Below are 13309 nucleotides of genomic sequence, written 5' to 3'. Positions count from 1 at the left end.
CCAAACCAACTGCATCCTGCAACAGGACAATTGCAATTCATCCATTTTATTTGCAGCAACATAGGTTTGGCCTACATGTCTGCTTCTAACTGTTGGTGGGTGGCTTTGCAGGAAGATTCTGCATCACAAACTTTGCATCATACAATAAAAGCACCACCTCACCACATATTGCTGGATCTAAAAGGGAAAACGTCCTTTTTAAAATTTGCAACAAGTCCTTGTATTTGCAGTCAGAAGCTTTGATTGCCATTGTTTTATCTTGTGTAACTGCAAAAGCTTAGAAGAGTCTGCAAAAGTTTTCCATCTCACAGTCCATAATCATGCACCTTTCCATATCTTCCCACACTCCTCCTTACCAATTTCTATAGACTTTCTTTAAATTTTTGCTAACATCATTAATCTCCTCATTAAGCAGGGAAAATTTTGCAAACCTCTCCAAGGCCCTAGATGCAAGAAGCCATTAAGAAAGTGGAAGTGCTGCCTACACAAGCAGCTCCACTTAGAAGCCAGACAAGGAAATTGTTCCACCTCTAGCTGAGATCACCTTGCTGATGAGCACCAGGGAGATCTGCCTGGGTGGGTACTGACAACCAGGCATGGCAGCTTCAGTATGCCCCAAACACATGCAAATACAGTACACCAACAAGCTGCATGGCATGGCAAAGATGCCACAGGTCTCCCTATTTCTTCTCTATCCTGTTCTGAGAACAGTGACAGCAGCTGTATGTGTATCCATCCCAGACACACTTCCAGACCTACCTAATGTACACAGGGGGCAGAGGATACATTTGCTCTCGATTTATAGCCCACTTGGCCCACAGTCTACTACTGCTGCCTATTAAAGTCTCATTGGAAAAACACAGATTGGCAATAGAGTTGAGGCATCCAGTTCAGTTTCACTTGCTTGACTGTAGAACATCTCACATTGACTTCTTTTTGTAACACGCTTTATCAGTATTTTTATGAAAGTTTCATACATTTAAGAGCTTTGCAAGATCAAAATGTAATTTTTTTAATATTTGTTCATTGTTTGCCTTTTTGTTCACAGGTTGGTTTTTTTTGTTTGTTTTTTGGGTTTTTTTTTTTGTTTGTTTGTTTGTTTTTTGGTTTTTTTTCCCAATTTCTCTAATACATTAATCAAACTTCTTGGCTATCTTACTCTCAACAATTCTCAATACATTTTTCCTTTTGGTCTAATCTGAATATGTGTAGAGATTTTTCTATTTTCCAGCAGTGTGCATCTGTAGAGTCTAAAAGACGTCACTTTACATCAGTGACCTAAGAAGGCAGTAGTTACAATGTCAATCACCAACACAACTTGGTGCCGCCAGCAGACTGCACAAAGTCCACTTCTAAGGCAGGAGTACAAGGCAGAGCTCAGCCTGAGCACTCCCATTTCCACTGCACAGAAAGCAAATCATAGGCAGGAGCAGGAAGATAGACAAGGCACCAGGGTTTTTCCTTCACAGGGATCAACACACAAAAGTAGGTTTCCTTGGGCTAGCAGTTCCACAAAGCCAATATTAATTCTTCAGTTGTCTGTTTAACTACTCTTGTATTCACAAGTATTTCTATTTATTCCCCCTTACATCCATTTTAATAGGGACCTTACCCAAAAGCAAGCACTCAGCAGTACTTGGCATTGGTCACACTAATCCAATCCATTTGCTGCTTCAGATGCTAGGGAATTATACTTTACCTCTTAAAACCAATATGTTTTTATTTTACTACATCCATTCAACAATTACCTTTGTGTGTCCTTAAATTAGATCATCAGTTGCTGCTATTGAAATAGAAATCACTAGGTCTGTTCTTTTAGGATTTTATATTTTCCACAACAAACATTAATTAGTTACTATACAAGTTTCAGAAGAGTAATTGATTTTAAAGAATGATATTCAAGACCTGTAAGCTTTTTGGTATTACAGGTTAGGCTAGAAGAGAGTTCATTATATATTTACTGTACCATACTTCATACTCCTCAGGTCCTTTAAAAAACAAAACAAAACAAAACAAAACAAAACAAAACAAAACAAAATGCAAGCCCCAAAAAACTCAGGGAAATTCCAGCATCCCACTTTTTCTCATTGCTCCATGGTTTTTATCTCAAAGATTACTTTAATGTAATTGTGGTCAGGCTTTCTATTGTTTTACCTATCATAACATAGCAGCTACTTGGCTCGGTTTTTTGTTAAGAAAGCTTTCTGTCTCTGCAGAAGTTTACCCTGAATTCATTACCACAACATGCTGATTGGAGCCTTCGCTCTTCCAAAGCTGCTGCAGAACTTATAATCACTAAATAAACCCAATAAGAGACATGAAGGTATCATCCATACATTTTAAAAGTCTCCCAGTAGTGAAAAAGAGATGCCAATGTGTGAAAATGGTATCTATAAATCCATACTTGAGTTTTCCATGGAAGCAGTGGAAGTGACTTTGTATGAGGATTCTATCCTCATTCTGCAATCCCTGCCCTGCAAGGTGGCAATAAACACTGCTTTTCCATCCCTTTTCCAAGTAAATTTATAACCACATTTCATTCTCTCTGGCATCAATATCCAACACAGAAAGGAGCAAAGGCAAACACCTCAGAAGATGGCAGATTTGAACTCAGCCAACAGCCTTTAAAAAAGCCCTGTGAGTCCTTCCTCTGTTTTTAGCCTGTACTTTCAACTCCACTGCAAACTCTGTATTTAAGGAGATACGCATTTACCACCTTTTGCAAAATATACCGGAAATCTTTATCAATCTTTACCAATAAAGGTCAATAAACTGAAACCTATCAGTTTTTTTACAACATTTTTTTGAAACATTTATAAAAAGAAATCCTTCAACCTTACAAAAAAAAAAAAAAAAAAAGGCTTTTTTTCTCTCTGGACATAAAATGTACACTTACTATAAACAAATATTCTATCAACCAATCTGCTCAAAAGGGGCAATGCTTTGATACCATTTGCTTTCAGCCATAATCCCAGTATAGTTGTTTCAACAGACACAGCTTATTTATATATGCATTACTCATAATCAATGGCAAAAATTCAGAAGCAAGTATGTATCGTATTGTTGCATACTGTACATACATGACAATCATTCAGCCTTTCTCATTCACAGGGACATTTACACAGAAGTTGGTACAAAGAAGGGTGGCAGAGTCCAGAACTTGTTTACATCTAATTTACTGTAGATATGTGTAAATTTTCCCACCATTACAATACATTGCCTTACTCCCTGCCCAACTTTGACTAAATGGTGCAGTACAAAAAATTAAAACCAGACATGAAATACACTTAATAAATATGTATTGAGCATGCAAAACCTAACAACTGTTGTATGGTATCAATGGTAGTAAAAAGTATTACTGTGCAAATTACATAACATAATTCCACTTAAAGCAATGGACTGCTATAAATAATATATTATTAGACTTGTAAGCAATAGAGTAGAAAACTATGCTTAAACAAAAGAATTTTAAGAATTTAGCCACCATTATGGCTTTTTGTGATTAATTTTAGGAAACTAAATTTATAAGTGAAGAGCCATTATTAGAACTGGTCCAATTACACATGCCTAAAGATGATCAAAGATGATATAATACCTTAACATTTAATGAAAGACTTTACTGAGATTTCTGAAGCCATGAATTATGTCAGGGGGCAATTTTTTTCTCTGTATTTCATTAAACAGCTACAAAATGTTTGGTTAAAGAAGTAGAAAACTCCATTTTATTACTAGGAATGAGAGACTATGGGTATGGTCTGATTAAGTATACACTCTACAAGACAGCAGATAAATATTTCTTTATGACTACCAAAAGTTTTGGGCTTAATTTCAAAATAATTAAAAGCAAACAAAATCTTATATCCAATTAACAAATTCACTCACCATGATTCCAGTAAGTAAACAGACCCCTTTTCCACAGTATGTATTTGGTACCATATCCCCATATCCAATGGATAGAAAAGTTATTGAAATCAACCACATTGCTCCAAGGAAATTGCTAGTAACATCCTGTTGGTCATGGTATCTGAAAAGAAGAAGAAAACAATTTCTTTATCATGAAAACATTTGTTAAACTATTGTGCTCTCAAAATAAAATGCATTAACTGGTCCTCACAACAATTTTTGTATACAATCTCATTTTAAAAGCAGCTGTAAGGAATTAAATATAACTCAAATACAACTACATGAGCAGTAATGAATCAGAATATATAAAAATAACAACAGTAGTAGATATGGTTTATAATTCAGTATTTGGTTATTACTGTAAAGCAGCAAAAATCTCTTTGTTTTTAACATAATCTCTTCACCAGGAGTACAAGTCCTGGTAATACTCTGCAGTAGCATAAGACACCAGAATACCACAGCTGCTGCAGTCTGAGGCAAACATGAGAGTCAGAAAGGGTTGTGTGCACAACCAGACAGCAGAGTACCTCTTCATTTCCTTGGCCTGAATGCAACCCTTATGATCAGAAATCCAATCCTAAAAGAACACATAAATGCTGATTTAGACAACCAATGGTCTTCCCTCTCCTTCTACAAGTTCAAGGCAAATAAAAAAGTATGCTATATTAGGGTAAACATTAAAACCTATTTTGCTATATTTAGGGTAAACATTAAAATATGTTTACCCTAAATATAGCAAAAACTCCCTTTAGTGTTTTGTCAGCTATTATGTGAAATTTCACGATGTGCTGTTTCTTGACTTAGTTTCAATATGATAGTAGAATATGTTCATTTTTCCCTTCCAAAACCTGCAAAGTTCAGATTAATAATCTTGTCTTCACATGACATACATACCAAATAGAAGGTGAAGATACATTTAACGTTTAAAAACCTGTTGTCACCACTCACTCTGTGGTGGGAAAAAAAATGCCTAATAGCCTAAAGTAGGGTGGAATTTTGCTTCCTGGACAGGGCAGCTCTGCCGTGGAGACTACCTGCAGCAGCCACTGCAGACTCAAGGTTGCAATCACCTCTGCAGCTGCTGTGCAGCCTCAGGTTAACTAAATGCTGTTAGATTCCCCAAAGGTATTATTTTAGCTAGTCCCTAAATCCGTGTCTCACAGGGGGCCACAGAGGGCCATTTATTTAATTAGTTCACAAATCCATAAACAACCTGCTTCCCACAACTGAAATAACTGCTTTTGTTTCCTTCCTTTCTGGACTGCAGTCTCCCTGACGGACCAAGAATGCAGAGCAAGCACACAGGCACACTCAGGAAATTCCCTGTTCTCACTCTTGTAAGATATTCACCATAAATGTCTGCAAAATACTGTCTTCAAAATCCCAGCTATGGTCTGATGATTGCAACAACATAAAAGCTCTTTGACTGCCAGAGGCCACAGCAATCACTCCAATCAAGTCTGTTCCACACTTCACCTGGATTTTCCTCTCTCCTGGTGTGTTGTCTCTCACATACTTTATGCAAGTTTTTCTGTTTTGCCTAGAACAAAACCTAGAAAAATGTAGTAAAAGCCCACATTTTGAGGTCCTAAGGACTTCAGCAATGATAACCACAACAGCAAAAACAGTTAAAAAAAAGAATGGCAGATTTAATTCACGACCACAGAGCTTTGCATATAGCAAACCCCAAGTGGACATTGTTTTTTCTTCTAGACTGCACTAAATGTTAGGCATTTTAGTCTCCACTTAACAAATGTAGCAAGTAACATCTGTGAAATATATATATTGATACAGAGAGAGAAACACATTTGTCCCATCCAGGAGGCAAGAAGAAAGCCTGTGTATCCATCATGCTAATCCCTACAGAGTATCAAGTAAGAGACATGATCCATAGGGTCTGGAGCTTCACAGAAGGGTACTAAAGCTACAATACATTCTAAAGTTAGCGATTCAGGCAAATATTAAGGAATGCCCACATAAATATTTATAATACATTTCTTTAATGCCTCTCTTTGGATTTTGAACCTGGTCATTTCCATGCTTCGTGTGACTGAAAACAGAAACTTCAAAGACAACTCATGAAGTTACAGAAAAAAATAACCCATAAGGAATATCAAAACTACTTCCTTAAGTCTTGAACGACATGGGGAAGAGATAATGGAAGTCTTTATCCACTTATCTTCCTTTATCCATATCAGAAAACACACAAGCCAACCACACATAGGTTCTTTAAAAAAGATGACATAAATTTTAAAAGGTACATCGCAAGTTTTTCAACTTTCACTGGAGACAAATAAGTCTCACTAAATGAACTATTCATTAAAGCTGTCTACATCAATATTTGTTAACACAAGTCAAAGACCTGTTTAAATGTTTCCATCTTGTTATGTCAGGTGTCCTGGATTTCCTACTCAGGGTATTTCACCTAGTTATGATTTTAAGGCTATAGTTCAGCAATCAAATGTTGCAGGCTTAATTTAAAAATAATCACCAGTACTGAATAATTAATGTACTGTGATTAAGAAACAAAGTCTATGGGAGGAGATGAAATAGTTGCAGTTATTGCTTCAACTGCTCAAGCACAGTGAAGCATGCAAATGATATATTTGCCTAATTTCATATTTCAAAAAAAACTAAACACTTTTTTTACTTGCAACTGTACATGGAAAGTTGAAGGGCTTACTTCTCAATTTAAAAATCTGTAGGTAAAATTCAAACAGTATAAAAGGGTATCACACTCATGATAATCCTGTAATTTCTTTGACATTTTTAAGATGGTGGTTTGATCTTGTCTCCTTTATTTTGTAACCTCATTTAAGATTTTTAAATCTCTGTGGTTTGCAGTTCTGGTACACATCTACATACTTTGGATTTTCATAAGATTACAGCTGTGGCAGCAGAGATTTTCAAGCACCACTATCACTTGCGACTCAAGCCCGAACCAGCAAAGCCAGGACAGTCTTCTTCTACCCTGTGTCCATAATCAGGTACAAAAAATATCCCTATATCTGTATCAAAGCAGGAAAAGCAATATCTTAAGAAAATAGTATTGCAGAATCTTTATTTGTATGGTCGTGGAAATGGCTAAAAATTAACACCAGAGGCATTTCAACTACTTGGTTTTGAGGAAGGGCAAAGAAATCAACCCACTGCCTTTAGATGTGTTTTTGAAGTTATTCCAGCATCAAAGAGTGAACTTCTCCATTTATGCAGGGAATAGCAAAATGGTCACAGCAGAAGTTAAACTTTCTTATGTTTTTCTATAAGAGTACCTTGAATGTGTGGCTCTGGAAGTCACCAGAAGACCTCATAAAAGCCATTCCTACATCTGCATCTTTCACTACACTATTGAGATTATCCCCAGTACAGCAAATTCCAGTGGACGTTACAGAGAGCAGAAAAGCCGACTACACCGGCACTGGAGCAGAGCTGTCTTGCTCTCTGTCAGTAATCACAAGCCACTACTAATATCTCCTCATTCCAGCTGGACTGTGAAAGATAGCTTGGGTGTAACACATTCCAATATTCAACTTCAGTTTTCCCAAAGTATCTATTCACTCTACATCTGAAACTTCTGAAATCCAACAAGAAAACACTTTACCATGAAAAGCTAGGAAACCTGAAACCTCAGAATTAAAGAAATAGAAACAAAGATTTCTTTTCAGTGAAGAGTTTCACACAAAGCAGAATCTTGTCATTGCCAACCAAATTCGAAAACAGATTTGTTGTCATTAATTCTTATTTATATAAAGGCTTTTATTTTTATATTTTTTATTTTTTAAATTAGTCATGGCAAATATATTCATGTAAATATTTAAAGCCCATTATTCTTAATCAATAAAAAACTGCACAAGAAAGACTGTGAATTGCTTGAAGATAAGAACTAGCATTTAACTGTATTAAAACTGCATCTATATACATTTGATTTTCTTGATTACACCCAGCCTCACACAGCTGCAGAATAAAGGGTCATTTAGAAAAACTATGTATTCCTGCAGTATACAAAAATCACTGGCTGCAGTCACACAGGCATAAGAATTATTTATCACACTTCTTTTCTAATAAGGGATATGTCAGCAGGCAGGGAGTGCTGCAGCTGGAACACACTATTCACCAGGCAATCATCATCCTGTGAAACACCACTATCCAGTATCTCACCAATCAGCATATATAAGTCTTGACACCACTGTAATTTAAACCAAAAATAGCTGAATGATTTTATTTGTGAAAAAATAGCACGGCTCAATTCCTTTTCAAGCCAAACTGAGTGGGAGTTTTACAACTCATCTCAGAAAAATATAAATACATTCCTCAGGCGACAATACTGCAGTGGCTTTGTTTGTCAAAGAAATATTTAAAATTCTTTATCAAACAGCAGTCTCCTTCTACTTTCACTGTTGGTGTCATGATTTTCAGTACTGCTTCCCTTCCCTATTTGTACGTGATCAAGTGTCATTTAATTGGTGGAACATCTGCTTTTTAGCTGCACATAATTATCACACATTCATATCTGGACATCTAAGATACATTCATCTTAAAAAGAGATTAATAAGAAGTAATCAAGTATAACATTAAGCTTGACCACTGGTGCATTAATTCACACTCAGCAGTTTCAATTCAGTTATTCTTGCCTCCATGAACAGCCTCTGATAACTTCGCTATTTTTGGTTTTGCCTCCTTGAACAAGTCAAGAAAAGAAATAAAAATTATTGAAAAGATGACCATTTCTAAAGGGATGAAAGTGGACTGCTTTTACCATAATCAAGAAGAAAGTCCTGGCAATGGCAATTCAGGCTGAGTGTTTGTTGTCAAATGTTAAAATCTTTTAGACTATTAACAGCTGGAAACAGGCTTATCCCAGTAAATCAGAAACTTGCCAAGGCTCTGCTGAGAAACTGATTGATCTAACCACCTATTCGAGCTCCCCCACAGTATCAGACCATTCTGTTACTGTCTTTTTTAGTCTTAGTTAGGTGGTTAGTACCGGCAGCATTTTATCTGTGATGATACCAGAGATGTCTCTGCTTTCCTTCTCTCTTTCTCCTGTTTAAAAGAAAGGAAAGAAGAAATCCATAATGGCACATGGAAGGAACAGTGGGGATGACTCCAAATTTGACAAAGTCAATGGAAGAAATTTTGCCTGGTACTTGATGGCCTTAGGATCAGAAGGGCAGCTTGGAAAAATGTATGCCATTTCTTATCTTTTTCCTATCACTGCTGTTGATGTCCCCCAAATATTTACGAAGCGCAGCAAAAATGTCCTTGTCACAATAACTGCTTAATGAGAGTGCAAAACACCACAACAAATGCCTGCATTTCAAACAGACAGACTCACAACATTAGCAGTTGTGAACCCAATCAAAAGTAATGGGTAAGAGTCAATTGACTGGATTGTTTCTACCAAAATCACAGCCAAAAATGTCTATGATTTTTCTGCTAAGACCATTTTCAGGATATTTACAAAAAGCCAATAAAACCAAGAAAGGCAAAATATTCTATGTAACTAGCATGTTATTTGCTAAGATGAATGAAAAATATAATCTAAAAGAAAACAGAAGGACATAGGGGAGAAAACCAAGACAAACTCAGATGGTTGAGATGGTATGTTTTAAGAAATTTTTCCATTATTTTTAATATAAACTATAGTTTAAATGTAAGGGTAAAGACCATAAAATTACCCCTAGCCTCCATCAGATACTCACCCATCAATGTCTGAGCAACAGAAAACCCACCAGTACAGAAATAAGGATTAAATACCATTTTTTACTAAGGATGCCAAGCCTTTATTTCTCCTCCATTGGTTCCAGCCTTGTCTTCAATGGTGCTGTAGAGAGCTAATGCTGTACTAAATAACTACACCTGTAGTAGATGGGAATATTTTCCATCTTTCCAAGAGAAGCCATTCAGTTAGAAGCAAAAAGCTGCTGAAGCTCCTTCAAAGTACCTGATCTTTTTTTTTTTTAATGTACTTTCAATAATAGTGCTAAGAAAGAGAATCTGATGAATCAATTCTGTAAGTATTGGGAAATTGGGAAAGGTTTAAATTTGCGACAGACAGCAATCCACTTGAAAGAACAGAATTAAAGATAGGAGAGCTCAGTATCAATGTATCAAAAAGTAATCCTGCAAATAAAGTGGTGACTACTGCTGCAAAAGGTCTTGACTATGTGAAAAAAATAATGTGTCTTATCAAAGTTTCTAGAGAGTTTAAGGAGAATTCTTCTTGTCTCAATTAAGAAACACACCCACCTCTCCTCAAGCCCCAGTTTTGCTATTTATCCCCCAGAACAGGCATATTCTTACTCCCACTGTTTTCTTTCCAGAAGTTTCAAGCTATTTTGTTCCTGCAGTGGCATAACTGAAGTTGTGATTTGTTGTGACTCAGCAGAATAAAGAATACACCTAAAGCTCTTGGAAAGTTGTGCAAAAAGTCCTGAGCTTTACCTACAGATGTGTTTTTTAAACATATAATCTGTTTTGAAAACCAATTAGGTTCACTGTGCCTAAATATGGCTCATTTTAATAAAGTTAAATGTGCACAATGGAACAGAATGTAAGGCACGTAGGAATGCCTCTGTGTCTCCCAGAGGTGAGAGCTGGGACTAGCAGTAGCAGGTGTCATGAAGGTTCCATGACTGATTCTCTCATTTCAAAAAAGTTAAAATAAATATTCTGTGTACAAAATTCTGCTTAATCTTAATTAATTGGACTAACACATTTTTTAATATTCAGACCATCTTCCTTCAGAAAGATCTATCTTCTTCATGTTGTGGAGCAGGGTCAGGAATTCAGCTTTTCTCAGATCTGCTTCTATTTGATAATATTCTGTCACCAATAAAAAGAGTTTGCACGTTTCAAAGGAATGTCTTTAGATTTTAAAAACTCAACTCTCTAGCCTTTCCCAGTTTTTATATACAGACCCAGACTCTGCAGAATAACCAAGCATGCTTCACATAACTCAAGCTTTAAGAGGCAAAATCAGACTCTAATGGCTGATGTTAGTTGCTGGATCAGAAATAGCAATCAGCACCAAATCAGTAAGGTATGAAAAATATCCCTACTCATGGACTTTGGCACATGTATTACAATGTGCTCCACAATTCCATAATCACATGTGACTTTTTGGTCTTCACAAAAAAACCCACTAGTATCTTTTCCAATGGAAAGCACAACTTGTCACAGCATAAAATACCTTACTGGCATAGCATTTTTAGCCTCATTTCTTTGGAAATGAAATATCACATTTTAATTTTTCACAGCTCTCTGACAGACTCTTTGGATGAAGTTAACTTTTTTTTTTACAGCTGATGATTATTTTGGTGGCCTTCACCTTGCGAGCTCTCAGGTCCCAACTTCCCAGTTTGATTAGCCTGTATGCCCAAAGCTCTGGCTAAAACCCAAAGTCCTCGATAATGACACACACGTTTAGAAATAATTCTCTTAAATTAGACATAAAAAACTTGCACAACAGTGAAATTCTTCATTTCCCCAAAAACAGTGGCATGTCCCAAAGAGGCAAAATAGCCTCTTAAATGCATCAGTACCCATACATGAAACAACATGGAAAAAATTCTTAGTGAGCAAGAAATACACAGGCCTTCCACAAAGCATGGGAAAAATGAGTAGTTGATACCCTTTTGTTACTTTAGCAGCTTAGTGAGGAGAACACTGACCATGGGGAGTGAACTTGTTGTCAAGCTCTTCTTAAGCACTAAGCTGTTTTACATGAGCATCTTCATCTTATTGTTCTACCTGTTGGTACACAGGCTGTCAAAGTATCTAAGAATATGTTTTGGAAGCTATTCGAATTTAAAATCAATTTTAAAATGAATCTTTAATCCAGTGGAGAGAGATACAGTCTCAAAAGCTTGAGACAGAAGCTGATAAAGGAATGTGTATGTTAAAATCCTTGATAAGCCATGCTTTGAGTAAACATTAACTCTGCTTTGAAAGCAAAATTCAACAAGTAATCCAGAAAGGACAGTGACTAGAAACACAATGAATATTAGAACTAAAATCTGAAATATCCAAGAGCAGCTCCATCTGTGGTTCTGTATATTATCTTTATCATAAATTGTTCTGTAAAATAAGCTACTATAAATATGCAGTTAATGTGATATTAAAATATATGAAAATGAAAGAAGGAAACTGAAGTGAGCTAAGCAAGCTTGAAGGGAAACTCCTGTTTTTCAGTACTTTTTAATCTTATTTTAAAAGATATGCCTGCATATTTATTTACACCCATATTTTTCACAAAGTATAATCACGAAAATTTGTCAATTCAATAAGAAGGAATTTTATTTTTAAAGTTTGCTTTCTTTTAATTTTTTGTGGTCCACAAAAGCACTGGCTAAAGCTGTGTTATGACAGAAATATGAATCATTCAAAATCAAAGAGTTTCTTAATGAGCTTTACTGTGAATCATTCATTATATTCACTGGCAACTAATTCTAACCCTCCTAAAATTTTCCCTTATCTTGCATTTTGCATTTCCTCTGGAGATACCTAAACCCCTCTCAGAAGGAGGAAAGATTTTTTTTTTTAATTGAGATTATCAGAATCAACTGATATCTAAAGATCCTGAGTTAGTTTTCTGAAAAAAAACTTTAGGAATAAAGTTTTAGAAAGTAGAAATAGAATTAATCACAACAGACTTTAAATGAAACATACCTTTTTTTTTCTGACATAAAACAGCAGAACGAGGTAAAAGCTTTTTATGGGGGGAGAAAACAGGAGGAGGTGAAATTATATAGCAAAGATTATGCTGAGTTCTTCAAAAAGATTCTCTGGCAAACAGAGCATTCTGAATGCATTTTTCTCTAATGGAACTAATTTACCATAACAAAATTTATTAGTTCTGTAGCTGATGTATTACCTTCTATAAAAAGAATTGAAGTACAAGCTCATGGTCATAAAGCCTGCTGGTTTGGGGTTTTTTGTCCAAATTTCATTAGGATATCAACAATTTTATGAACATATGCAAGTTCTCTAATGTAATGGACACTGGGAACAGATTGCTAAAATAAAATAAAATAAAATAAAATAAAATAAAATAAAATAAAATAAAATAAAATAAAATAAAATAAAATAAAATAAAATAAAATAAAATAAAATAAAATAAAATAATGCTATTCCCTCCCTTTCCTTTAGAATTGAAAACAGAATACTAGATTCATCAAAATGTATGTTCTGGATAAATTGCAGAATAAAACTGATTTTAATAGGACAGCAACTTACAAATAAACATTTAAAAAAATCTAGACAGAATTTATTTTGTTTAGATCAGAGCAGAAGCCTGCAGTCAGTGCAAGTTTCATTGAGTTACTCAGAACTGGGGACCAGTTTACCACTCTGTATCAGGAACACTGCTGCAGCTATATGCTTAATTTAAATCAGCTGAATTGAA

At 35.5% G+C, this 13309-nt stretch overlaps 1 protein-coding gene across 2 annotated transcripts in view; it reads right to left on the bottom strand.

The window, feature by feature from the left end:
• LOC103821477 (small conductance calcium-activated potassium channel protein 2) overlaps positions 1-13309 on the bottom strand; it is a 68452-nt gene that overhangs the window by 18663 nt on the left and 36480 nt on the right. For both annotated transcript variants that reach the window (XM_050987248.1, XM_050987249.1), the window contains exon 4: positions 3883-4024. In XM_050987248.1, coding sequence (XP_050843205.1) covers positions 3883-4024 — 142 coding nt within the window. The remainder of the gene's footprint in view (positions 1-3882; positions 4025-13309) is intronic.

This window comes from Serinus canaria, chromosome Z, assembly GCF_022539315.1.
Source record: "Serinus canaria isolate serCan28SL12 chromosome Z, serCan2020, whole genome shotgun sequence".
In the NCBI taxonomy this organism is placed as follows: Eukaryota; Metazoa; Chordata; class Aves; order Passeriformes; family Fringillidae; genus Serinus; species Serinus canaria.
The sequence above is the reverse complement of the archived record's forward strand: the minus strand, read 5'-3'. Positions and strand labels throughout refer to the sequence as shown.